General features: G+C 38.6%; 1 protein-coding gene across 2 annotated transcripts in view; it reads right to left on the bottom strand.

The window, feature by feature from the left end:
* Positions 1–565: 565 nt before the first annotated feature.
* The window catches only part of SIMC1 (SUMO interacting motifs containing 1), a 27,346-nt gene continuing 786 nt past the window's right edge, over positions 566–27,125 (bottom strand). Inside the window, exons 2-10 of one of the 2 annotated variants that reach the window (XM_069077506.1) lie at positions 19,421–20,251; positions 16,484–16,713; positions 16,064–16,133; positions 15,044–15,198; positions 11,215–11,364; positions 4,705–4,833; positions 3,198–3,354; positions 2,793–2,877; positions 566–995 (exon numbers count right to left, since the gene is read on the bottom strand). In XM_069077506.1, coding sequence (XP_068933607.1) covers positions 757–995; positions 2,793–2,877; positions 3,198–3,354; positions 4,705–4,833; positions 11,215–11,364; positions 15,044–15,198; positions 16,064–16,133; positions 16,484–16,713; positions 19,421–20,251 — 2,046 coding nt within the window. In that variant the 3' untranslated portion in view covers positions 566–756. The remainder of the gene's footprint in view (positions 996–2,792; positions 2,878–3,197; positions 3,355–4,704; positions 4,834–11,214; positions 11,365–15,043; positions 15,199–16,063; positions 16,134–16,483; positions 16,714–19,420; positions 20,252–27,125) is intronic. The other variant, XM_069077507.1, reaches the window with a different exon arrangement.

Raw genomic sequence — 27,125 nt, 5'->3', positions numbered from 1 at the left:
TCATGGACCACAGAATTAAAGGAGACTTAGAACCTAGAACTTGGTCACCTAGCCCTCACCCATTTATGTGGTCCTGGTTAATTTTTGATACACTACTTTTTATGATTTTCATAATTATGTAGCCCAAATGAGTCCTTCACTCTAGGGCAGAGCCTGACTGCGTGACTTTGCACTGGCAAATCTGACTCAATCTAGAGTACTGCTCTTTTCCTTTTTTTTCTGCTTTTTCCTTTCTTGTAGTCTTAGGTTGTATAGGTGAAGCAATTTATTCAGGGCATTATATTAGACCTCAGATCACCTCATCCATTCCACTCATGGGATTTCTCCTGGAAATGGCTTGTTTGAAGTCACAAAAATAGCAAGCAGCAGAACTGAGGTTTTAAAGCCATGTTCTGGCTTTCTGATTCTGAAGGAAGGGATGCTTAGCCTCATGTTAGCCACTTTCCCCCTGATCTGGCAGATGAAAGAATAAAACCAGGGAGGTTAAAATGGATCCCTAAAACCCTTTAAAAGACCCTTTAAAGAAAGCTTTAACATTCCTTTTACAAAAATTTCTACACATTAATTTACTATAAAATAGATATAATTTGTATTATCAAATATGTGATTCATATCTTCACATTCTATACTATGAAGTGAAGTTATGAAATCAGTTGTTACAAATCTGGACAGGATAGGTTGCTATTTAGTAACTAAACAGTAACTATTTCTGTTGACTTGGGAAGTTGAATTCTGAGAGGTTCTCAGCCGTCGCTCCTAGTTTTCTGGCACGAAGTTCCTGTCGGTTGCACATTGGATGAGTAGTTTGAGCAGGAATACCTTCTCCTGGAGCTGGGGTTCTAGGGGCTCCCCAAGCTCTTGGGCTAGTCGGACTCGGAAAGCCTCGAACTCCACTTCCACATCCACTGAAGTGATATCATCACCTTCCTGTAGTTGGGGCTTAATCCTTTTAATAAGTAGATCCTTCCTTTCAATGACTGAAGTCCTCAAGTGCTCTGGAAAGAAATAATTCAGTGTATCAGCTATCCAGGACATAAGAGATGTGGAATGTCTGTCCAGTACATAATCTCTGATGGCCTTCAAATTTCTAAAATTTTTCTTAATCTTAATAAAGGAAGCTGGATCATTTGAGTTGTAAGGTACCACCCTAACTCTAAATTCTGTATAATTCCTTACACAGAAACAGACTCTTCCACTACATTATGGGGCTTGGTTGGTCTGGCCCTTTGATTCCTCATACCATTAGAGGAATACCATAGGAGAACAAAGAGATGTTATAACCAAAGTTTTTCATTTGCCTTCTCTTGAACAGTGGTTCAAGAGTAACAGTGGTAAAGTGATTTGTATCACTTTACATGGTAGATAACACAGTAAAGGATAACTTTTCTCAGGTAGTCTACAGCAAACATGTCTGCCTTAATCAAACATTTATGTCTGAAATGTGCTAGGGATACAAAAATACCTACCCTCAAAGAGCTCAGTCTTAATGGGGAAGACAAAATGCAAACAAGATATACAGAATAAACAGGGAGAAGACACCAGGAAAGGCTTCCTGCAGAAGATCAGATGGGAGAACATAGGAAAAGCTCATCCACTGGACTGCAGACTAACATGGTAACATGGTATGGTAAAGATTTTTTTTTTAAAGCAATTGGGGTTAAGTAACTTGCTCAAGGTTACTTACACGGGCCAAATGGAATTTATAGATCAGAGGAGGTAGGCTGTCATTATGTCATTATGCTTTAGGAAAATCTTTTTTTAAGAGAGTTAAGACACACTTAAGTGTCTGAGGCTGGATTTGAACTCAGGTTCTCCTGACTCCAGGGCCGGTGCCCTCTACTCTATAGGGGAGTAGAAGGGGAGAATAGGGAGTATTTCAGGGTGAAATAATGAGTTCCATTTTGGACGTGTTTTATTTTAAGATGTCCACATCCCCTTCAAGATATGTCTGAAAGGCAAATGGAGGTCAGCAAAGAGTCTTTTCCTTTCAAATTTAAGTCCTTGTGTATGTGTAAAATGCCCTTTCTAAGCTTCAAATGAGCAAGGGAAGAAAAAATTTGATGTAACCAGATAAAATAATTTTCAAAGTTTAAAAGACATCAGAAATAGCTAGATGGCACAAAACTAATTTCCCCCAAAGAAATTTTTGGTTGGGAAAAGCTCTGATTGGGTCAAAATTTTTACCCAGACCCTTTCTTGCTCTCTGCAGACCTTGAAACCTTCAACCATGGTTGAAGACAGAAAAATCAGAGAATGAGGGTTTATGACTTTGGGGGAAAATTAAATCAAACTATTTTCTCAACTGTAAAATAGGGATAGGCAAATTTATTTTATAAGACAGTTCAAATTAAAACAATGTTTATCAATTGATGTTGCAAAAAATATACTGACGTCAATGCACAGGGCGGGGGCGAGTTTTATTTATTTTTTGCTCATTTTACAGATGAGCAAAATGACTCAAGAGAAAGTTTGCCCAAGGTATATGTAGTCACATATACCAGAGCTTTCTTTAAAATCAGATTCCTTGATTAACAAAGAACCATTCAGATGGTAAAAGGTGGTAAACCATTCAGATGTGAATTTATTTCTAATTTTTAATTAGCCTCTCATTTAATAATCATCTAATTTAATCATTAATCCAAAACCACCCTAGGAGATCTGGGGCTACAATTATCCCTATTTTACAGATGAGGAAACTGAGGCAAACAGGTTGAATTGCTCAGAGTTTCCTTCTCCATCTAGCTGCCCTTATAAGCAAGCCTCCCACAACCCCTATGTTGTAGGCTGCTTACCTGTTAACACATGCTGATAACTAAATAAGAGAAATTGCAGCTGTTCAACCAGCTCATCCCAACTCTGCCACTGGCTTGTATCAGACTGAAGGAAATAATTAAGAGGCATTAATTACAATCCCTTGTAATTAATTAGTGCTTCATTGTATTGTAGTGCTTCATTATTTTCAAAGTACTCAGTTTTGGAGGGTCAAAGGGGACAAGACTGAGCATGTCATATGCTCCAGAACAATAGGAATGCATATTTTGGCTCCACAGGAGCAATAGCAACATTAGACAACAAGTGGGGATTCCTGCTTCAAGCTTTTAGTGCATTATCTCCAGTATCTATATTATATATAGATATATAATATATCCAGTATCTATATTATCTACAGTACTCCAGGAATTAGGTGTTAGAGGTACCTGGTTCTTGAGCAGTGATGTTGAATGGTTGAGGAAATAGAGGGTCTGGGCAAGAGAGAGTGGTAGGCGAGTAGGCTTTTCACAGCTGTGCAGGAACAGAACCTCTAGTACTTTGCAGCGCAAGAGGTGACTCTCCATTGTTGTAAAGAAGATTTCCCTGCAAAGGGGATGGAGGAGAAAGGGAAGATGAAAAATAAGGTATTTTATTTTAAGGGCACCTTGATCTCAGAAGCTGAGAATGCAGGAATTATGTCATTTTTCATTTGTGAAAATGAAATTTTAACACCAAAATATGAACTTAAATGGTGAATTAAGTGAAACTACTGTCAGCCAGTAAAAGGCCTTGCTTTTTTTATATAATATATAAATTTTTTTTTTTAAGCAATTGGGGTTTAAGCTCCAATCCGGGTTTTACACGGCCAGGTGTTTCTGGGTGGGTGCTAAGTGTCAGGTCATCCTCACTGGATGCTCTTACTTGTTGTGCTACCTGGCCGCCCCTAAGTTTTTTTAAATATAATAGCAGATGAGTGACAGTGGGCATAAGACGTCCTCTTCCCTGGTTATACGGCATTCAGAACACAGTTCTGACTATACTGACTAGGTGGAAATGGCAAAAGAACTAGGGAATTGCAACTTGTGAGAATTGTTGGTCATCCCCATATCCTTCAAGTGATATCCCCTTTGCAGGTCCTCATTGTCTCATGTCTGGATTACTGCAATAATAATAAGTTACCTACCTGTCACACCTGTAAAGGTGATGTTCTCATGTACGCCTCTCAATGAATTTCAGTGGCTCCTTTTCACTCCCATTTGGCATTCAATGGCCTCAACTCTCCCTCTTTCCCCTATTTTTAATCTTACACCTTTACCCCGTCAACTTTGACCCAGTGACACTGGCTTCCCTGTTGTTTCTCAAACAAGATATCCTGACTCTTTGCCTGACCTTCATGCCTGCCTCCCTTCATGACCTCCCTCCTCATCCCCTTGGTTTCCTTCAAGTCTGAACTAAAATTCCACTTTCTCTTCTTTCCTTCCTTCCAGTTTGTCCTATTTATTTGTATCCAAAATATTTGTATTTGTATCCAAACATTTGTGTTTGCATATCTCCCCCATTAAACTGAGCTCCTTAAGTGGAAGGGGTTCCCTCCCAACTCTACTGGTAGAATGGGTCAGATGTGGCATGTCGGAGTGGAAATAGGGCAACAAACAGTAAGGAGTAATAGAGGGAAATAGTAAGGAGACCTGGCTTTAGGCATGTTCTATCCCTGTCACTTATAGCTATGTTCTATCCCTGTCTAACTAGACTAATCACTTCCCCTTTCTGGGCCTGTTTACTCATTTGTAAAATAAGAGTAATAAAACGTGTCATCCATTGCACAGAGCTTTTCAGAAAAAAGTTTTTATAAAGCATAAGACTACAGAAATATTCATTTTTAATATGAATTTTCCTTTCTAGAACGGGTGAGAAAAGTGAGGTTCCAAAAATATCTAAAGATAAAATTCTCACCTCTGGCTCCTTTCAGGAATGGTCAGCACGAATCCAAACATCATCTCTGCAATTTTTTTTGAGCTGCAGTTTGGGGTCCTGTCTACCTCAACAGCCAGAGACAGCATCCTCTGGAGATGTAAAATTACCCTGGGTTCAAAGTACAGGAGATACAGGGGAGTCAAAGGACACAGTTTGAGGCTTTAGTAATGGAGTTCAATTTGTTCCTAAATCTGCTCTTTCAGATTTCACTATTCCTGTTCTGTGGCATCACTTAGTCTTCCATGTTCAAAACCTTGAGATAATAAAAATTTACATTCACTGTTAGGTTTACAAAATATTTTACCCAGGTTTACCCTGGGATGTAGGTACTGAAAAACCATAGATAAGGCAACAGTGATTCAAGGAGGCAGATAACCTCATCAGAGTCTGAGTAGTATCTGAGTTGAACTCAATCTGAAGTTGAGTCATATAATGACCCTTCTTTCTCTTCAGTTACCTTTTAATTATGCACCTTCCATATTTGTCCCATCCACTGCCACCCTAGTTATCTCAACTAACATATATATATATTTATATATTTATTCTGTCCCCTAAAAAATTCCAACCTTTTAACTTTACTCATACCCTGTTCCTACCATGTCCTCTCCCTGGACAGAAACTCAGGTCTCCTCATTCCAAATCTGTCAATCATTACACTACAAAGCCTCAGATTTTAAGTGTCAGTAACTTTATAAGTGCTCAACTGATATGCAGAAAACTTCAAATGAATATGCTGACACTTAAAAATCCCAGAGGCTTTGTAGTGTAACAGGGGTGGGATGAATAAATGAAACAGGTAAAGAAAAAACTTCACATTTATGTGAAGTTACATAAAAGATGATTGAAAAATTATCAGAAAGTGGAGAAAGTGGTCAAAATAGGAAGATCTTTTTTTTTTAAGATCTCCTTTTCAAAACACCTTTAGACAGATGTAGAAAACATCTGAAGACTGATCTAAGAAAAAAATCACAATTTGTCCAGTTCAGATTGGCATCAAGAGATACCATGTCAACTTCAAGACCTTACGACCATATATATATCAAGACCATATATGGTATAGGAACTGGCAGCTCTAGAGCATGTGGTTGGGTCACAGATGTGACTGCAACCTTACACCTTATTACAGCAACCTTCCCAGATGGCTGATAGGAACAGGGTCTTTTTTACTTGCTCAGGTGCAAGTCCGGGAAGTCAGGAACCTGCAGAACTCAGACCACATTGGCTGCAAACCAAAAATTTGGGTCTGAAAAGCTTCTAGGTCCATCGTTTGTGCTGACTTGATAACAACACTTAATATCCCAAGAAAGCAGCTTTTGGGACTAGTCTAGTTCAGAAGTGCTCAGAAACAGGCCCTCACATCAAGGCTGAAGTCAGAAAGTAGTCTGGAAGAATGAGCAAACTAAAAGAAAAGGCTATTATAGTGACAAGAATACTTAAGACACAAAGTTGGATGAAAAAAATGACTCTAAAACATCTATAAGCAAAGCCTTAAAGAAAAACACAACTTGGACACAAATTCCACTAGAAACAATGAACTTAAACAATATTTTTATAAATGAAATGAGTATTAAAGGAATTATCTTGGAAAAGAAAGGTGAGCTATGGAACAAAAAATTGTAAAGGAATTAAAAGATGGGCACAAGAGACACAAAACTTTGCCCAAGCAATAAACTCCCTGAAAATCAGAATGGACCAAGTGGAAGCCAAAAACAATAAACACTAAAACAAGAAGATTGTAAACTTAAGGACATGTAAGGTTTCTCACAGCAAAAACAACTGACCTGGAAAAAAGATGGGGGAGAGAAATTATTGCACTACCTGAAAGCTGTGGCCAAAAAAAAAAAATCCTATTTCAAGAAATCTTAAAACTGCCCAGATTTTTTTGAACAAGGACGCAAAGTTCACTTTGCCACTGATCACTTCCTGAAAGATCTCCAAAATGAAAACTCAGAAACACTGTAACCAAAAAAAAAAAAAAAAGCAAAAAAAAAAAAGTTTTGCAAGTAGAGAAAACCACATAGAATCACACATGATTTATTTTTATCAATTATTTATATATTATAAATTTATATATTTATATTTTTATTATATATTTATATCAAATTATATGATATTATTTAGGACCACAATTTGGAATGTGATATTCCAAAAAAAATTCTTACAGCCAAGAATTAACCTGTCCAGAAAAATCATCCAAAAAAGTATCATATAGGAAAAAATGGATTTTTAATGAAATGGACTTCCAAGTATTCCTGATGACCACAGCTGTGGAGAAACTCTGAGGTTCAAACACAAGAGTAAAAAGAAACATAAAAAGGCAAATGAACAAAATTAATAAGGGACTAAAGGACAAACTGCATTCCCTGGACAGGGAGATGTCAACTCTGAATTCATCAGCAGGGGTCAAAGTATAATAAAAAATCAAAATAAGACTGGGTTTTGTTATGTCCTGACAACCTTGAGAGGTTGAAAGAGAACAAACAGGAGGAAAGGAAAGGAAGTTTGGGGAAAATTATCTTATGTAATCAGGGTATGAGAGTAGATAATTAACAAGAAAGGGGTCAAGGGAACAGCTCTCTTTGGGGGGGTGGAGCCAAGTTGGTAGAGTAGAAGCATGACCTTCCCGCAGCTCCGGCTTCCACCTTCCCCAATCCATGTAAAAAGGGGACTCTAAACAAACTTTGGAGCTGCAGAACCCACAAAATGACACAGAGAAGCTAACCTCCCACTGAGGACAGCCGGAATCGGCCAGCACAGCACTCTGGGAGCTGAGCCCAGCCCCTCGAGGCTTTAGCCCCAGGGCGGGCCTGACCAGCCGGCTGCCAGAGGGACTCCAGATCAGCAGCAGCTGTGGCCGTTTCCAGATTTATCAATACATAGATGCGAAGGACAAGGTGAGAGGCCAGTGCAGTCTGGACTTTGGGACCCAGTAAGTGGGAGTGCGTGGCTTTTACCCCTGGGGTGAGAACCACTGAGACGCTGGCACAGCCAGCCAGCGCCACGTGGCGGCTTCAGCTCCTGGCCTGCAGAGTGTAAGGGGACCAAGCACCAGTCTGAGGGGTCATCGCTCTTGCTTTAACCTGTTTGGATCTGGATTGCAGTCTAAGGTGGAGGTCCTGGGGTGTGTGTCCAGCTTGCCAGAGCGTGTGGAGACCTCAGAGAGGGTACCCATCTAATACCTCCGGCACTGGAGAAAACCCCAGCGTTTGGGACGAAAGCTCCCCTGCCTGGTGGCAGAGTCCTACTGTGGCAAAAAGCCCAAAAGTCAAATAATTGAGTGGCAAAACGAGCAGGCAAAGGAAACAAAGCAGACAGAAGATTCCAACATTACACTCCTATTTTGGGAACAAGAAGGAGCAAGGCATGGAACAGGAGGAAAACAGTGAAGTCAGAACTCCTGCACCAAAAGCTTCAAAGGAAAATACAAGCTGGTTTAGGCCACAGAGGACCTTAAGAAGCAGATAAGAGAAGTGGAGGAAAAATTGGGAAGAGAAATGAGAACAATGCAAGAAAATTATGAAATGAGAGTCAACAGCCTGACTGAAGAAAACAATACCTTAAAAAACAGACTGACTCAAATGGCAAAGGAGGCTCAAAAAGGCAATGAGGAGAAGAATGCCTTAAAAAGTCGAATTTGCCAGATGGAAAAAGAATCTCAAAAGCTCACTGAGGAGAATCATTGCTTCAGAATTAGATTGGAGCAAATGGAAGCTAATGACTTTATGAGAAATCAAGATGCTGTTAAACAGATCCAAACAAATGAAAGAATAGAAGGCAATGTGAAATATCTCATGGGAAAAACCACTGACCTGGAAAATAGATCCAGGAGAGAGAATTTAAAAATTATTGGACTGCCTGAGAGCCATGACCAAAGTAAGAGCCTGGAAAGCATCCTCCAGGAAGTTCTCAAAGAAAACTGCCCTGATGTTTTAGAACGAGAGGGCAAAATAGAGGTTGAAAGAATCCACCGATCACCTCCTGAAAAAGATCCCAAAAAGAAAACTCCTAGGAATATTATAGCCAAGTTCCGGAATTCTCAGGTTAAGGAGAGAATATTACAAGCAGCCAGGAAGAAACAATTTGAATATTGTGGAAACACAATCAGGATAACCCAGGATCTGGCAGCTTCTACACTGAGGGATCGAAGGGCCTGGAATGTGATATTCCGGAGGTCAAGGGAGCTGGGATTAAAACCAAGAGTCACCTACCCAGCAAAACTGAGTATCCTGTTTCAGGGGAAAATATGGTCATTCAGTGGAATAAAGGACTTTCAAGCATTCTTGCTGAAAAAACCAGAGCTGAATAGAAAATTTGACATTCAGATACAAGAAGCAAGAGAAGCATGAGAAGGTAAACAGGGAAAAGAAATCATAAGGAACTTATCAAAGTTGAACTATTTTTTTTTTGAAGCAATCGGGGTTGGGTGACTTGCTTGGGGTTACACGGCCAGTTGTTGTTTCTGGGTGTGGTGCTGAGTGTCTAGGCCCGGATTTGATCCGGGTCGTCCCGGCACTGGAGCCGGTGCTCTTGCTCACTGAGCCACCTGGCCAAAGTTGAACTATTAACATGGAAAAACAATAATTGTAACTTATGAAACTTTTCTCAGTAGTTGAAGGGATTAGAAATATATATACGTATATATATGTATATATATATATGTCTTTATATCAGGGTATGCGGGCATATGAATACATATGTGAATGTGTGTATATACGTTTACAGGTATATATAGAGGGCACAGGACCAATTTAACAGGAAGGGATGATACTTAAAAGGTGAAATTAAGAGGTGAGAGGAATATAATGAGAGGAGTGGGGCAAACTATTTCATACAGAAGAGGCAAGGGAAAATGGTTACAATGGAGGGGAAGAATAGGAAGGCAAAAGGGTCAACCTTATTCCTATTAAATCTGGCTTGAGGAGGGAGGGAAATACACACTAAATAGGGGATCTCACCCTCCAGGAGAATAGGGGGGAAGGGGACGTGAGGGGGGATGATGGAAGGGAGGGCAGGCTGAGGGGGAGGGAAGTTGGAAGCACCCACTTTTGAAAAGGGACAGGATCAAAGTAGAGAATAGAACAAGTGGGAGGTGGGATAGGAGGGAGGGAAATATAGTCAGTCTTTTACAATACATCTACTATGTTATTGTTTTGCATTAGTCGCACATGTACAGCCTATACTGAACTGCTTGTCTCCCCAGTGGGGATGGGTGGCAGGGGGGGAAGGGAATGAATCTGGAATTGAAAATTTTAAAATCAAATATTCAAACATATATATATAATATATATAATATATATATATATAATATACTATTATTAATACCATCTTACATGTAATTAAGAAAAAAGATATACAGGCACTGAGGCATAGAGATCCACTGGAAAAGTTGAAACGGGTATGGGAGAAAATATGGGAGAGAGCAGATTGGAGGTGGGGATATCCTGTGGGACTGCTGTTTTGGAGGGATGGGTGGGGGAAAAATGGGGAGAAAATTTGTAACTCAAAATCTGGCAGAAACGAATGATGTAAATCAGAAGTTAATAAAGAATTAAAAAAAAAAGAAAGGGGTCAAGGTAGAAGCTGATATTGAAGCCTCACTCCTATCTGCGCTGGTGAAAAGACACATATACACACTTATTTGGGTACAGAAATAGATTTCACTTGGATATAGGGACAGGGTAGAAATGGGAATTGGAGAGTAGATTAAGATTAAGCAAAAGAAACTATGAAAATATAATTTTTGAGATGGCAAAGAATGAGAATATGCCCATCAATTTAGGAATTGCTAAAAAAAAAAAAAAGGTATGTGATATATAAAGGTATATAAATGTGATAGAATCTTGTATGAACAGAGGCAGTTACGTTGTATGAACAGAATCAGGAGAACAATGACAACAATGTGGTACAAACAACTTTGAGAGTATTAGGAACTCTGATCAACTTTAGGGCCAATGATTCTAAAGGAGAAACATGCTATGTACCTCCAGAGGTACAGACTCAGTGCAGAATAAGATATTACATGTCATTCCTTTGGAAATTAGAAGAAGGAAAATTAACACTTATTACTACTTATAGGGAAGCATAGTTCTCTCTGCAAGTACTTCTCTGGACTCAGGCACTTGACACTAGCTGTGTGAAGTCTAAGCAAGTCTAACCCCCATTGCCTTGCCTCCAAAAACAAGACAAAAAAACAAATAGCATTTAAGTAGTGAGTTAAGTAGTTAGTCTGTTAAGTAGTTAAGTAGTGAGTCTGAATTTGAATTTAGGATTCTGACTCCCAACTCCTGTGGTCTTTTCACCTGTAAATTATGCTTCTTGCTCCAGACTTGTAGAACCTTCCTCTAAGATACTCAAAGACTTTCTGTCACTGGGATGATTTGGGTAATTTAAAGAGTCATTAAAAAAAAGCTTCAGTCTACTGTGAGAGAAAGCAGATGCTTTCAGCAATACCCCCCCACTGCCCCAGGAAAGGTGGTGCCTTTCCCTTACAGCTGACTGTTACTCTTTCCAGGGTTTTCAGGTTGGTGGGAGTAGTTGCCACTCTTATCCTGGGGGCTTCCTGAAAAGAATTGTTGATGGCCTTCCTTCTGATCAAACCCATCCCCAGTCACAGCTTCAACCAGCCACTGGATGATGGCCCTGCAATGGAAAGAAAAGCAATCATTTAGCAAATGATATTCCTTCTTATTGGGTTTGCTGGAAGACAAACAAACACATTTAAAAAAACAAACACATTAAGAGAACTGCTTGTAAGGACATTGGATTTAAAGTGAGAAGACCTGAGTTTGAATTCTCCCTCTGTCACTTAGTTGCTGTGTAAACTTAGGTAAGTTACTCAACCCTACAGGATGAAATAGGAATCACAGAATTCCTGAATTGGAAGAGATAGTAAAAACCACCTGACTAGCTGTTGATCAAGGATACCCTCTATAACATTCCCAGTGAGTAGTCATCCATCCTCTGCCTCATTCTTAGAAAAAAAGGATATGGGGAAAACTAAAACCAGTTTAGTTTTGGTACACAATTTTGCCTAGGACCACTCCAGATATGATTCAACAAAGCTTATTAAGCTACTGGAGAGGCAACAGTGGTGTCAAAATCAAATACTGTGTTTCCCCGATAATAAGACACTGTCTTATTAATTTTTTTGGAAAGAAAAACACCAGAGGGCTTATTTTCAGGGGAGGGCTTATGTTGTCCTGCCTCAGCTCTCCTCCACGGCACTGCTCTCAATGGCGCAGACGTGCTCACTGCTGCAGCTCTGATTGGATGGAGCTCGGAGTGCGGCATGCGTTTCACTGGGGGGGGGGGGGAACAGTGCATACAGAGGGTACCGTAATGTAGCGTGTAGCGCAGGGGATCACCTTCACTACAGTAGCAATCTCAATAGGGCTTATTTTAGAGGAATCTTACACAGTAAGGGCTTATTTTCGGGATAGGTCTTATTATCGGGGAAACACGGTAGAAACAGGTCCTTGAGCCATATATTTACTTTTTTTTTATCTGTTTTGTTATCTGTTTTTATCTGTTTTGTTAAACCATTATATTTAAATGGTTTGGTCACCACGTGGAGTTTTGTAGCAGACTGGGAAGTTTAACCCTTCTAGGGTAAAGGCATCGGAATTGGGAAAACCTAGGTTCTAGACCTGCTTCTGACACATACTAGCTGGCAAGTCATTTAATGTCTCAGTTCCAAAGGAGCACTCTAAGGTTGTAAACTGGAGAATGGTTGCCAATCTGTATTGCTAGAGGGGTTTCCTGGCAGTGAGATCTTTATGCTAATGAAATTGCAGGTTAAAACAAAACAAAAACAGTAGCTGCTAGCTAAGGGCTTGGGCAGATTAAAAAAATAAGGCATGTTTTTTCCTTGTCCTCTAAGACCTTATACATCAATACATGAATGCCTTTATTATCAGGTACCCAAAGATCTCTACTTGAGAAGGTACCTAAGCATTCTACAGGGAACCCATTCTACTATTCTACCCATTCTAGAAAGCTCTCAAGTTAGAAATACTGAAGGGGTTGGAGCCGCTAGGTGGCACAGCGAGTAAAGTGCTGCCCTGGAGTCAGGAGGACCCAAGTTCCAGCCTCAGATACTTAACACCCACACAAAAAAACTAGCCGTGTAACCTTGGACAAGTTACTTAACCCCAACTGCCCTCCAAAAGTCAAAAAAAACAAACAAACAAAAGAAATATTGAAGGGGGAGAGGGTAGGAAGGGAGGCTGAAATGTAGCATATAAAAATATAATTTTGCATGGATATAGATCACAACTTTAGTATATGAATATGAAAATTACATGTGAAATACAGAAAGATCAGTAGGCTCAAGAATCAGGAGATTTGTGTTGGAATCACAGGGCTGCCATCTAACTGGGTAATTCAATTTCCTAAGCCTGTTTATCTAAAAAATGTTTCCTACCTCACATCACAGGATGATTGAAGTATAAAATTGTATACTATATTACTATTATTGCAAGAACATGATCAGATTGTCAGTGTAATTAAGTAGTAGCACTATATGATAGAAAAGATTGCTAGACTTGTAGTCAGGAGAAAACTGAGTTCAAACTGATGCTTCCAAGTTACAGAGATCATGAACCTCAGTTTCCTTATCTATAAAATGGGGGTAATACCACCTCTCAGTATTCGCTTACCTCATATACTTGTGAGAGTTAACTAAGATAATGTATGCAAAGTGTTTTGCAAACCTTAAAGTATATAAATGTCAGCTATTACTTTTACAAAATTAGTCATTAGCATTAGTCATTTGTGAGAGAGAAAAGGCATTGCTTAGAAGACATCATTAAGCTATGAAAAATTAGGAATCGAAGTGTGTTGATAGTGAAATGGTAAAAAATAAGGAAACTAAAGCTCAGAGAGTGAATTGTTCAGGGTCACACAACTTAGTAGGTGACAAAGCCAAGATTCATACCCAGGTCCCCTTTCCATTCCAGGAACTCTTTCCAACCCAGGTCCCCTTTCCATTCCAGGAACTCTTTCCATTATGTTAGAATTAGACTTGGAGTTGGACCAGAAGACCTCAAAGGGCCCTTCCAACTCTGAAACTTTATGCAAGGTATTTTAAAATTAAATATAAGGATGAACTTTCTGACAGCTGCCAAAACAATGGAATGAGGGGCCTTATGAGGGAGTGAGTTCCCCATCCCTAATGTGTTATCACCTATATAGCATATTTTAGAGTATCAGTTTGAACTAGATTACTTTTAAGGCCTTTTCCAAGTCTCAGATTCTCAAATTACTCTTACCCTAATTCATACTGATCACCAAAAGAAATCTGGACATATGGTACAAGACTATATTTTCAAGTATGCTATCAGCTTCTAGTAAAATTATGTTCTGAAATGTGCTAACTTTCAGGTCCTAATCTCTCTTCAGTCTTGCTGGAACACTTTTCTTTTGGCTTAGGCAGGTACCCAACAAGAGTGTTAATAAACACATGCAGATCTATTAATCCCATAGATATCACAAACCACTGGCATGGTCTTGACTATAAGACAATGATTTCCCCTTAGTCCAGACTGCTAACTTTTAATTCTAGCATTCAAAGCCCTTCACAATCTCACACCTCGTTACCTTTCTATAGTCAAGTTCTATTGTCATGAACTACTCTCCATCCCCTTACCTATTTGCTTATACTCATGACAATTCCTACATTTTAAAATGACAGGATTTAGCAAATAAAATTGTAAGTCTTCAAGCTGAGAACTGTGCTAAGTACCATGAGCTAAGATACAAAAAAAATAAGATGTGATTAATTATGTTTATCTAGCAGGGGAGCAAATATAAATAAAAGAATACTAAATGATAGTTGATATATTCCTGAGATCATATTTCCATCTACAACATCCTAAGAATGAACTTACAGAGACTCAAAATGGTCTTGTTGCTACTAAATACTTGTTGAAGTGAAATTGTTGATATGATCCCTTAGATGAAGGTCCTAGAAGCTCTAGGGTTCAATTCTATAGAAAGACTGCCCGTTATACTCTTAACTTTCCTCTTGTTCAACCAGTAAGTTTTGTTATCCTGTCATGTTAACACTATTTTTTAGTACTGATGAATGAGACCATATCCTGGAAAAGAACTAGTTTTCCTTAGTTTATTCACATCTGCAAAGTGGACAGAAGTATATCTAACTGTATAATTTAACAACTATGGATTTAACTCTCTCTGTGCAAAATTGGTTCCATGAATTCAGAGACCTACATAAATTAAGTTCCCTCTCAGTGGCTGCTCTTCTCTAGCCTATCTCCTATCCTAATGGCTGCTTCTAAACCACAAGGTGGTTAATTACCTGATGTTATTGGGCTTCTTATCACAGGAAAGCACAGCACATGCAATGGATTGTTGCAGGTGATGGTGTTGACGCCTCAGGACCTGCTGAAAATCATCCTCCAGGGTCTGCACTACATAGCGCAAAAAGAATATTCGGCCAGGCAGCTCTTCCTTCTGTGGGGAAAGCATGTGGTGACCTTGTGGGAAGAGAGCTATTCCTTGCTTACTGGATGAAAAGAATGAATTATGAACTAGGGCTCCCCACTGGCCTCCAAGTAGTCAAGGTCAGGGTAAGTTACTTGTAGCAGACCAAAGAGGACATCATCAGCTAAACCACACATATGGTAGAACTTTGCCCTTAGCTGAACAGTCTGTGGGCCCTGTGATTTCACTGGCATGGGGAACTTCCAGTGAGGGTCTTTATGCACCAATGCAGACTGATAGCTTACAGGCACTGAGAAATGATTTGGCCAGGTTCACAGAGCTGCTATTTGGCAAAAGTAGGATCTGAACCCAATTCTTCCCGACTGAGGACAATTCTTTTATCAGCTAGGGTCTTATTTTTTAAAAAGAGGAAAGAAAAACCAAAAAGCTATTTTCTTGTTTATTAAAAAAAGTCTCTATTTTAATTAAACATTCCCTCCACCACTGTGGATCACAGCACCTCACACCACAGACAGAAGTTTCCTGAGTTGCTGCAGTTAGAAAAAATCCATCACTCAGTAATGTATCTTTTTTCACTTAGCTAGGGTGGTCTTTATTCAAACCAGTCTCTCTCTCTCTGCTAAAACTTGAAGCCTTCCTACCTTGACAAAAGGGCCAGAACTTTGCTACTGACGTAGGACTTTAGAGTCAAAAGAAAGTTTAGATGTCACATTAGTCCCATACCCTCATTTTGTAGAAAAGGAAAATACGGTCTTGTGAGATTAAATGACCTAAGGTCACATAACCAATAAGTGGCAGAGGGAGGACTTGAACCCAGGTCCTCTAAGTCATATATTCTTTATACTAAAATACTTCCACACAAGTTGTCACATACCTGTTTTTCCATCACATAAGTGAGCAGCTTCCAGTCCCACTCCACAGAGGCAACATTGGCTGGATGTAGCCTAAAAATCACAAGTTATGTTCATTAGAGTTCTGGAGAACTTCTTTGACAGGTAGCACAGAGAGTAAGAGCACCGGCCTCAGTGTCAGGGATCGAATCCGGGCTCAGACACTTAGCACCCACCCAGAAAGAAACACCTGGCCGTGTAACCTTGAACAAGTTACTTAACCCCGATTGCTTTAAAAAATAAATAAATATCTTTCATCTTGTTTCCCCAACTTTTACCTTCCTTGGATCTAAAAGCACATCTCTATCCAAATAGGATGGTTGTAGCAATAAATTCTATGCAAAGCCAAGTACCAAATTTTGGGCCCCTGGAAAATATGTTAAATAATCTACAAAAGTTCCTACTGTTGAATTTTCATTAGAAGCATGTAGGCCTCTTTCATGACAGCCATACTTCCGGAACCTAGTAGTATATTCTTGATAACATGGGACACAATCTCCTTAGGCGGGTAATGTTGCGGGGACACAAAATCCATAAGGAATTGTAAAGTCTCTTGTGGGACGTTTTCTTCAATGGTGCTGAACACCATTCGAAGTCTTCGTTGGGGAATGGGTTCTCTCTTTTGCTTCTTGTTCTGCAGAGATAACGGAAAATGACAGTGTGGGTAGTTTCCAGGGCAGACAAAAACAACAGTCAGGTCATTCTGAAGACAGTAAAAGCCTATTTAAAAGAGTCATCTTCCAACAGACTTACAATACTAAACTGTTAAAACCATAGTTTGTACAACCCACAAGACAACTGTAACTTCAATATCCCTTTTAGGGAAGTCAATAGTAGCAGAGTGATCAAGGTCTGACGAATGTTCAGCAGGTTCTATGTTTCTAGCCAGCTAAGATATTCTACTAACCATGTAAGGAAAGAAGGAAATAAGCATTTGTTAAGTGACTACTATGTGCAAGAAACGGTGCTAGATACTTTCATATATATATATATAGACTTAGGATTCAAGTTTTTAAAAATTTACATTTCTACAGGGATATATAATTTACAAAGCGCTTTCTGAAACACTACCCTGGGAAGTAGACTGTAGTATAAGCATCTTTATCCTCATTCTGTAGAAGAAGAAACTTAAACTGGGAGGAACTGGTAGTAGAGGGAGGGGTGATGGGTGGTGAGTGATGAAAATAAAAAATAAAAGCATTGCTGAAACATTAAACAGGAAATAAATGGGAAAAATCTATCAACTTTTCCTGATAAAGTTTGGTAAGTTATATAAGCAACCAACAGGTTATCAAAAGATATAAAGTTTTTTTTTTAATTTGCAAACTATTAGGAACCATATGAAAGAATACTCCCAATCATACTAACAATAAGAGAAAGGCAAATAAAAATAACACTTTCACCTCACACCTCCCAAGACACAGCAAAGATGATAAAAGACTGAAACAATAAATGTTTGAGGGGTTGTGGGAAGATATGCACACTAATGGACTGTTAGTAGAGCTAAAAATCAGTTCAATCATTTTGGAAAACAATTTGGAATTATGCAAGTAGAGGAGGAAAGTACATATCCTATGTCCAGTTATTCCATTACCAGGCTTATCCCTAAAGGTGGCCAGTGATAAGAAAGTGTCCTGATACACCAAAATATTCATAACAGCACTTTTTGTGGTACCAAAGAATTGAAAACAAAGTGATATGATCATCAATCTGGGAATGAATAAATTGTGGTACATGAATGTAATGGAATATTACTTGCTATAAGAAATAACTACAGAGAAGCAGGGAAAGGTCCTCATGAACCGTTTACAAATATTAAACAGAGTAAACAACATGCACAATGACAATAATGTAAATGGATAGGACCCCTCCCCAATAAAAATCAAGTGAATGATGCAGAACAAGGATGGTTCAAAAGAAGAAATATGAGAAGATAATCCCAACCCACCCTTTGACAGAGGTGAAAGGTCTATAAGTTTAGGTACAATGCACATATTTTCAGACTTTTTTGGTGTACTTATCAGTTAAACTTATTTTTCCCTTTTTCTTTTGGCTTTAAAAAATATTGTTATAAGGAATGGCTCTCTGAGAAGGATGTGGAAGGGATACTAGGGGAAATTATAGTAATGTAAAAAAAGACATCAATGAACACATTTTAAAAATACACAGGACAGCGGAAGTTCAGAAAGGGGCAGAGACAAGCAGTTTTGTTACTGTTGTGTTAAACACTAAAAAACTATACAACAGGATTTCAAAGTTTCATATATAATCCTCTATTTCTGTTCTTTGATAAAAATGTTCATGTTTGATTCTTGTTAAGTTCATAATAAAGCAATTAAAAAACAAAATAAGAGAAAACTTAGAGAAGTACCTAACCTAGAGTCACTGAGCTATTAAGTGGCCCTACCAGAAATAAAACCCAGGTGTCTGTCCCCAAGTTTAGTATTCTTTTCAATATACTATGCAGAGATCAATCAGTCACCAAGCATCTATTAAGCACCTAGGTCCCAGGCCCTATGAACAAAAAAAACCTAAATGGTAACTGCTGTTAGAGTTCTATTTCATTGGTATAGAGTACTGGATCATATTGTCAATCAAGAGACACCTGAATGCTGGGACCACCTGGGATCAGATGGAATGGAAACAACCTCACATCAATGCACCACAAGTTTCTAGTCAACAAATTCAATAATTATTAAACACCTATTCTGTGCACCATACTTGGTGCAGGGTGAGAAACAAAGATTAGACATGACAGGGCCCTGCCTTCATGCAGTGTACAGTCTAAAACAGGGCATGTAACTATCATACACAATAACACTTGAGTATATTAGAGAAGTGCAGACCAAGTAACAAGTATCCGGCACCAAAGTGACAAGGGGGAAAATGTTGTTACTAATTGGTCTGCCTTAACCAGCAGAGCGGAACTAATGAGCTATGAAGGCCCAGGTAGCTAGTCTGTGGACAAGAGGATATTTGCCTTTTTTAAGGTTATCAAGTGTTTTCCTTATTGTAACCTCTTAAGGTAAATAGTAATAAGTATTATCTCCATTTTACAGAGGTGGTAAGTTACTGTCAGGTGACTTGCCTTCATAGCCACTAAAATTTCCTCCTGAAAACTCAGATCTTGCTTTAGGAAAGGCTAAAACAATAATAGTGCTGTTTGTATATCCAAAGACAGGAGGCTCAGGACAATACTATTATTCCCACCCCCAAACTCATACTTCAGTTATGCTGCCCATAACTTAGGCCATAGCCAACTACACCTAATTCCTCCTCTCTTGGTATTAATGGGCTCACACATCAGTTATACTGACTGGAAGGGACATCTGCACCATTACCTCTATGACTTCTTTGTCCTGTATTAGCGCCTGGAAGAAAAGGTGATGCACTGGAGGTCTAAGGAAATATCTTAATCTGTGCAGACAGGGTTTCCTGGGTAAGTCCACCAGAGGCTCTTGGGTGACAGCCACAGGCACGGGCTTCTCTGTCTTGCCTTGGCTCTCCAAGGTAGAAATCCAGGGAACATCCTCTGTGGAAAAACGTTGTGGAAGGGGGGAGAAGTCTTTCTGGAGCAGACTAGAGCTATCAGCAGTGTTATTCTTATTCTGCCAATCACTAGGGCATGAGTCAAGAGAGCCTTCCAGGAAATAGGGCACTGATGCGTTTTGGGTACTACTGTCACTGCTGCTGCTGTTCGGAGAGAGTGAGAAAACATCTGAGGAGATCTGTAAACTTGCCAAAGAGCCCAGATCACTGTTGAAGGCAGTTGTACTACAGTTTTGCTCTGAGCTACACACAGAATCCTCACCACTGGATATTGGAGAGGGGCAATCTTCAAATTGAGTATGCTGAGTCAGGTCCTGAGCAGAAATCAGATTGTCACACACTTCCTTCTCCAGGAACTGAGAGTCTTCATCAGTCTGCTGTATTACCTCACATTTGATGGGACAGTTGGAACCTGCCACAGAATGGTAATGCTTCTTTGGGGAACAAGAGAAGGTGTCCAAATTTAGGTTCATACTGTTCTCACAAGCATAAGCAGAGTTAAAGAAATCCTCCTCCTCCTCCTCCTCTTCCTCTTCCTCCTCCACCTCTGTCAGATCTATGATGCTGAGTGCACTGGAGGTCTTCACTACTGGGTCAGTGTCTTCTGTTAAGTCAATGAAATCCTGTTTGGGGAAGGTAAGGAAAACGAAACATTAGTTAAACTAATGATTCTAAACTTTCTTAGTGAAGAACACTAGAAAACATGTTCTTGGTCACTGGTGAATTTCTTCTACAACAACACCTTGCACAGAATTGTAAGGCCATCTCCAGTCATCCTAATGAATATCTGACCACTGGACCCAGATGGCTCCGGAGGAGAAAGTGAGGCTGGTGACTCTGCACAGACATCCCTCACTTAAATCCAATTCACTTGCAAGTCATAGCATCATCTTCCTGATGTCATGGTCCTTTTAGAGAATGAAGGACAAACAATAGCAGTAACAAGTCCTTTTAAAATGTTTGTTGAACTGAACTTTCCTCCCTTCCCCAGTAGAGAAATGATCTATTTGTGGATGTAATTGTACCAGTTGTATAAAATATTAAAACACTGCAGGACTCTTGGAAGAAAGAGATACATACTCAAGAGTTTGACCTAATGAACCATACTGGAATAACCAAGTAGATGAAGAACATCAATTGCCCAGATTAATTAAAAAAGTAGGAATGGACAATGAATTATGCCTAGAATTAAACATAATGAGAACAGAACAGATTGCCCTTCAGAAATTATAAAGTCAAAAAATATTAACAAAATTCATCTGGAGGAACAAAAGGTCAATAATTTCGAAGAAACTAATGAAAAAAAAAAGTAAAGTTAGGAGATCCAGTAATACCAAACCTTAAACTATTTTATAAGTAAATATCCAAACTATCTGGAACTAAGACAGGGGTGCGGAACCTTCGGCCTTGAGGCCACATGGGGTCTTCTAGGTCCTTGGGTGTGGCCTTCTGACTGAGTCCAAATTTTACAGAACAAATCCTTTTATTAAGGGGATTTGTTCTGTGAAGTTTGGATTCAGTCAAAGGGCCATACTTGAGGACCTAGAGGGTCATGTGGCCTTGAGGCCACAGGTTCCCCACCCCTGGATAAAAAGGGAGGTCATTGGAACAGAATAGACATACAATACATAGTAGAAAAGGATATAGTAGCCTTGTGTTTTGACAAATGTAAAGGTGTAAGTTTGGGGATAAGAATTCATTATTTGGTAAAAATTGCTGGGAAAGCTGGAAAGCAGTCTGGCAGAAACTGGGCATAGACCAGTAACTAATGTACCAAGATAAATTCAAAATGGATACATGATCTAGATATAAAGGGAGATATCACTTATGAAAGGACAGGAGACAAACATAAATAAGCAAGAGACAGACAGCATTGAGGTATAAAATGGATAATTTTTTATTATAATAAATTTAAAAGTTCTTATACAAATAAAACCTACATAGCCAAGATTAGAAGGAAAGCAGAAAATTGGGGGAAAAGTTTCACAGATAATCTCTCAGATAAAGGTCCCATTTCTCAATATGTAAAGAATTTTATCAAATATATAAGAATACAAGTCATCCCCAATTGATAAATGGTCAAAGGATATGAACAGGAAGTTTTTTGATAAAGAAATCCAAACCATATTATAGTCATATGGAAAAATGCTCTAAATCATTATTGATGAGAGAAATGAAAATTAAAACAACTTTGAGATATTACCTTATACCTATCAGATTGGCTAAAATGATAGATACCCTTCAATTAGGGAATGGCTAAACAGGTTGTAGTATATGACTGTGATGGAATACTACTATGATATAAGAAATGATGAGCTGGATGATTTTAGAAAAACATGGAAATACTTGGATATATGAAGGAAGATGCTATCCACCTCCAGAGAAGAACTGACAAAAAGAAATATGTATAGTATGGTCTTATGTGCGTGTATGTGTGTGTGTGTGTGTATTCATGTTTAATTGTAGACTTCTCTAGGACAGGGTGGGGAGGAAGAGAGGGAAGAAATTTAAATGAAATGTAAGAAAAAAAGAAATTATGAAGTTCCTTCTACAAATCAATAGAATATAGTAACAGTGTTATGTGGCTTTAAGACATGAAAGACAATCTTCAAAGAAATGAAAATGTGTATCACAAAAAACAAAGGAAGGTATATAGTAGATGTTTCAAACAAATAAGGAACTTCAAAAAACCTGGAGTCAAGGACATTATTAGGAAAAATGTATGATCAGATTAGAGGAGACCTGCAAGGGTCCCAACTGGTTCTTAATATATGATCTTAGGAGCACTGTAAGGGAAATTAGAATTTCATCAGATCACAAAAAAAAAGGATAATGGACACAATAAAGAATTTGAAGGAAATAAAATTAGCAAAAACATAATAAGATGAAATTAAGAAGAGTTCAAGTACAATTACGTAAGATAAGATGATAATGAAACTTAACAGATTAGAAAATAGCCATGGAAAATACAAACAAAGCAATTAGACTCAAAACAGATTTATTTAAATGGAAAACAGAACAGTAAAACAGAAAAATCAGAAAAGCAACCCAGGAAATCACACAACTGGAAAACATTTAGTATTTATGTAGGTAAAACTAAGAGATTTGGTAAATTAAACAGAAAGAAAATTTCAATTCTAGATTTCATGAAAAATGAAGAATGTGACAATTATACTTCATAAAATCATCGGGGGGGGGCATCTAGGTGGCACAGTGGATAGAACACTGGCCTTGGAGTCAGGAGGACCTGAGTTTAAATCCAGCCTTTAGACACTTACTAGGTACATGACCCTGGAAAAGTCACTTACTTAAGCCTGATTGCCTCAAAAAAAAATCATCTAGAAAAATTTCCCAGAAATACTGAAAAAAGGGAAAGATTACAAATAAGCATAATTTACAAGAAACTTCAAATCCACCTCACTTAGATACATCAATGGCAAGCTTCAAAACTTCAATGACTAGTTGATTTTATAAGCAGGGAAAGAGAAATGCATAACATAAAGTACAAGTAGAAAACTATCAATTTGAATTACACAGTATTTTAAAGATAAAAATGAAACTGGAACATGATATAATAAAAGAGATACAGTACTGAAAAAAGGTTAATTGGTATATTTAAGCATTTTTTCAGAATTTATTTATTTTTAGTTTTCACCATTCATTTTCACAAGATTTTGAGTTCCAAATTTTCTCCCCATCTCTCCCCTACCCCCCACCCCAAAATGGCAAGCATACTGATTACCTCTTCCCCCAGTCTGCTCTCTCTTCTATTTTCCCCTATTCCTCCTTACTTTCCTGTAGGGCAAGATGGATTTCTATACCCCACTGCCTGTATATCTTATTTTCTGGTTGCATGTAACAATAATTAAGCACTATTTTAAATATAAAAGATAGTCATTTAAGATTCTGAGTCTGAAAAAGTTGTGGTGGCAAAAGAAAACTCTAAAGCAACCTTTATTATGCATGATCAAGAACACAGAGACTTAGATGAATCTTTAAAACACACACATATGTGTATGTTTTAAATTAGTAGAAGTCCACCTTTTTTACCTCCTATTCCAACCCTACTCCCTCCTCCTTCAACTCCCCAGGCAACTGAGAATGAAAGAAAACCAAAATCCCTATTATAAACATGTATAGACAAGCAAAAGAAATGTCCAAACAAAATGTGTCTCATTCTCCACTCTTGACTTCTTCCCCTCTGTATTAGGAGATGGGTAGCAAGTTTCATCATTGGTCTTCTATAACAAACCTGGTTGGTCACTATGCTGATCAGAATTCCTAATTTTTTCGAAGTTGTTTGTCTATTTACCTCATTGCTATTACAGTACAGATTGATTCCCTGGTTCTTTTTACTTCACCGTATCAGTTCTTCACTTCACTCTGTAGCAGGTTCAAATAAATCTTCCCAGGTTTCTCTGAAACCATCTCCTTCATCATTTCTTACAGTACAACAGTATTCTATCGCATTTATATACCACATTTTGGCAATTTCCCAGCTGATGGGCACTCCTTCAGATTCCCATTCTTTGCTATCTCCAAAAAAAAAGTTATAACTTTTTTTATATACTTAGAGGTTACTTTGTTTAGGACTAATCCTTCCCCTAATCTGCCTTCCCTCTAATTTGCCTTTTTCTAATTTGCCTAATTCTCCCCTTTTCCCCTCCTATTTCCCTATTGAATGAAATGAATTTCTGTATCTGTGTGTGTTTCCTTTTTTTTCATCAGTTCTGATGAGAATGAGTTTGATGACATCATCTGATCCAATGATTAGCAGGACTAGGCAGAATTGCCCTCTATAATATACCTAGCAAGGGGTCTTCCAATTGTCCCTGAAACCATTCAGTAAGAGAAATTATTGCCTTAAACCGTAGTTCGTTAAAGTTTTGGACAACTCAATTTCTGGGTAGTTATTTCTTTTTTGAACCTGGAATATACTAACTTTGGATTTGCTGAATTTGAAATACCTATAAGTCATGTAGTTAGAAATGTCCAATAGGCAGTTGGTGATCCTGCAGCTCAGGAGAGGGACTATGGCAAGATATGTGGATCTAAGAGCCATATGCATAGAGATGATAATTAAAACTACCTAATAGGGTCACCAGAAGAGAAAGTATAGAGAAGAAGGCCCAGGATAAAGTCTTAAGGCAAATCAGTTTGATGGGGTTATGTGTGTATGTGAGATAAAGATGATGACCAAGCAAAGAAGGCTGAGAACAAAAAAATGGCCAGATAGTTAAAGGGAGAATCAAGAGAGTATAATGTCACAAAAACAAAGAGAGAAAAAGATATATCCAGGAGAAGTTGGTCAATAGTGTCAGATCCTTTCGAGAAATCAAGAAGATTGAAAACTGAGAAAGGGTTAATTTTAACATTTAATAGATCATTGGAAGGGAGCAGGCTCAGGTGAACTGATGGGGTTAGAAGCCAGTGTGCAAAGGGCTGGAAAGTAGGTGAGTGGAAAGTAAGTGGAGAACAGGGAGCATATCCAACTCTTCCTTGGAGTTTGAGTAACGGAGGAGATATATATAGGATGCTAATTTGAGAGGACAATTAGGTCTACTGGTTTGTTTTAAGAATGAATTATTTTATAGAGCTAGAAAAAATAATAACAAAATTCATCTGGAAGAACAAAAGATCAATATCAAGGGAATGAATTCAACAACTATCTCTAATAAAGGCTTCATTTCTCAAACATATAGAGAATTGAGTCAAAATTATAAGAAGATAAGTCATTCCCCAATTGATAAATGGTCAAAGGATATGAACAGGAAATTTTTAGAAGAAATCAAAACCATCTATAGACAACTGAAAAAATATTTTAAATCACTGATTCAGAGAAATGTAGATTAAAACAACTCTGAGGTACTACCTTACACTTATCAATCAGACTGGCTAATATGACAGAAAAAAAAATGACAAATGTTGGAGAAGACACTAATTCACTGTTGGTAGAGCTGTGACCTGATTCAACCATTCTGGAGAGCAATTTAGAACTATGAACAAACTGCTATGAAACTATACATACCCTTTGTTTCAGTAATACCACTAGGACTGTATCCCAGAGATTTTAAAAAGGGGGGAAAGGAACTATTTGTACAAAAATATTCATAGCAGCTCTTTTTGTGGTGGAAAAGAATTGGAAACTGAATGGCTGAACAAGTTGTGGTATATGATTGTAATGGAATACTATTGTGCTATAAGAAATGATGAGCAGGCCGATTTCAGAAAAACCTAGAAAGATTTACACAAACTGATGCAAAGTGAAGTAAGCAGAACCAGGAAAACATTGTCCACAGTAACAGCAATACTACATGATGATGAATTGTGAATGACTTAGCTATGCTCAGCAACAAAATGATCCAAGACAATTCCAAAGGACTCAAGATGAAAAGTGGTATCTACATCTAAAGAAAGAACTGATGGAGTCTGAATGCAGATGCATGCTACTTTTCACTTTACTTTTTCATGTGATTGTCTAGTCCAAACCCTTTCATTTTATAGATGAGTAAAATGAGGTCTATAAAAGGTTCCACTATAGTATCATGTTCAAACCTATCAAACATAAAAATGTTGCTACTTTATCTTGATATTTTGCTGACTGAGATTTGGCCTTGGAAATAGAACTAGCAATTTGCCTGGATCTTCCAAAGGGGTCAAAAATCAGTCTTTTGGTTTATAAAAGATTAGTCTGGTTGACCAGTCTCTTTTCTCTGGCCTTCTATCCTGTTACCCATAATGTGGTTTATTAAGCTCCCAAGGTGTTTACCTAGGTATGGCAGCAGATACAGTGCTTGGACTGGAGTCTGAAACACCTGTGTGACCCTGGGCAAATCACTTAAGCCTATTTGCCTCAGTTTTTTCATCTATAAAATGAGCTGGAGAAGGAAATGGCAATCAGTATCTTTGCCAAGAAAATCCCAAATGGGGTCATGAAGAGTCGGACACGACTGAAAACACGGCATTTACCTACTTCACAGAGCTAGGTGAAGAAGCGAGTTCTCAACACATCAGTTAACAAACTCAGTTTGGGGATGGGAGGGCTCAGTCTTTGGTCCCGTCCTCTAGGGATGTTCCTTCATTTCTTCAAGAAGCCTCAAAGTTATGGGAAATGGAGGGCGGAGGGAGATGCGGTAGAGAAGGGAAGCGGAAAAGGGGGAGAGAGGAGAGGGAAAGAAGGGTGAGGAAAGGAAGTAGGAAGGAGAGGGGCTCCCTGCCTGGCTCTCAAGGAGCTCACAGTCCAAACAAGATACACATATAAGGGAGGAAGGGGGAAAGGGAAGAGGGAGGGGAGAAAAGGAAGTGAAGGGGGGAGGAGGAAGAAAAGGGGGAGAAGGAAGAGGAGGAGGAGGAGATGTGGGGAGGAGGAAGAGAAGGGGAGAAGAGGGGGAGGAGGAGAAGTGGGGAGAAGGAAAAGAAGGGGGAGAAGGAAAAGAAGGGGAGAAGGAAGAGAAGGGAGAGAAGGAAGAGAAGGGGGAGAAGGAAGAGAAGGGGGAG

This window comes from Petaurus breviceps, unplaced genomic scaffold (assembly GCF_028583685.1).
Source record: "Petaurus breviceps papuanus isolate PSGF00001 unplaced genomic scaffold, PetGlider_PUasm1.0 90994, whole genome shotgun sequence".
Lineage (NCBI taxonomy): Eukaryota > Metazoa > Chordata > Mammalia > Diprotodontia > Petauridae > Petaurus > Petaurus breviceps.
The sequence above is the reverse complement of the archived record's forward strand: the minus strand, read 5'-3'. Positions and strand labels throughout refer to the sequence as shown.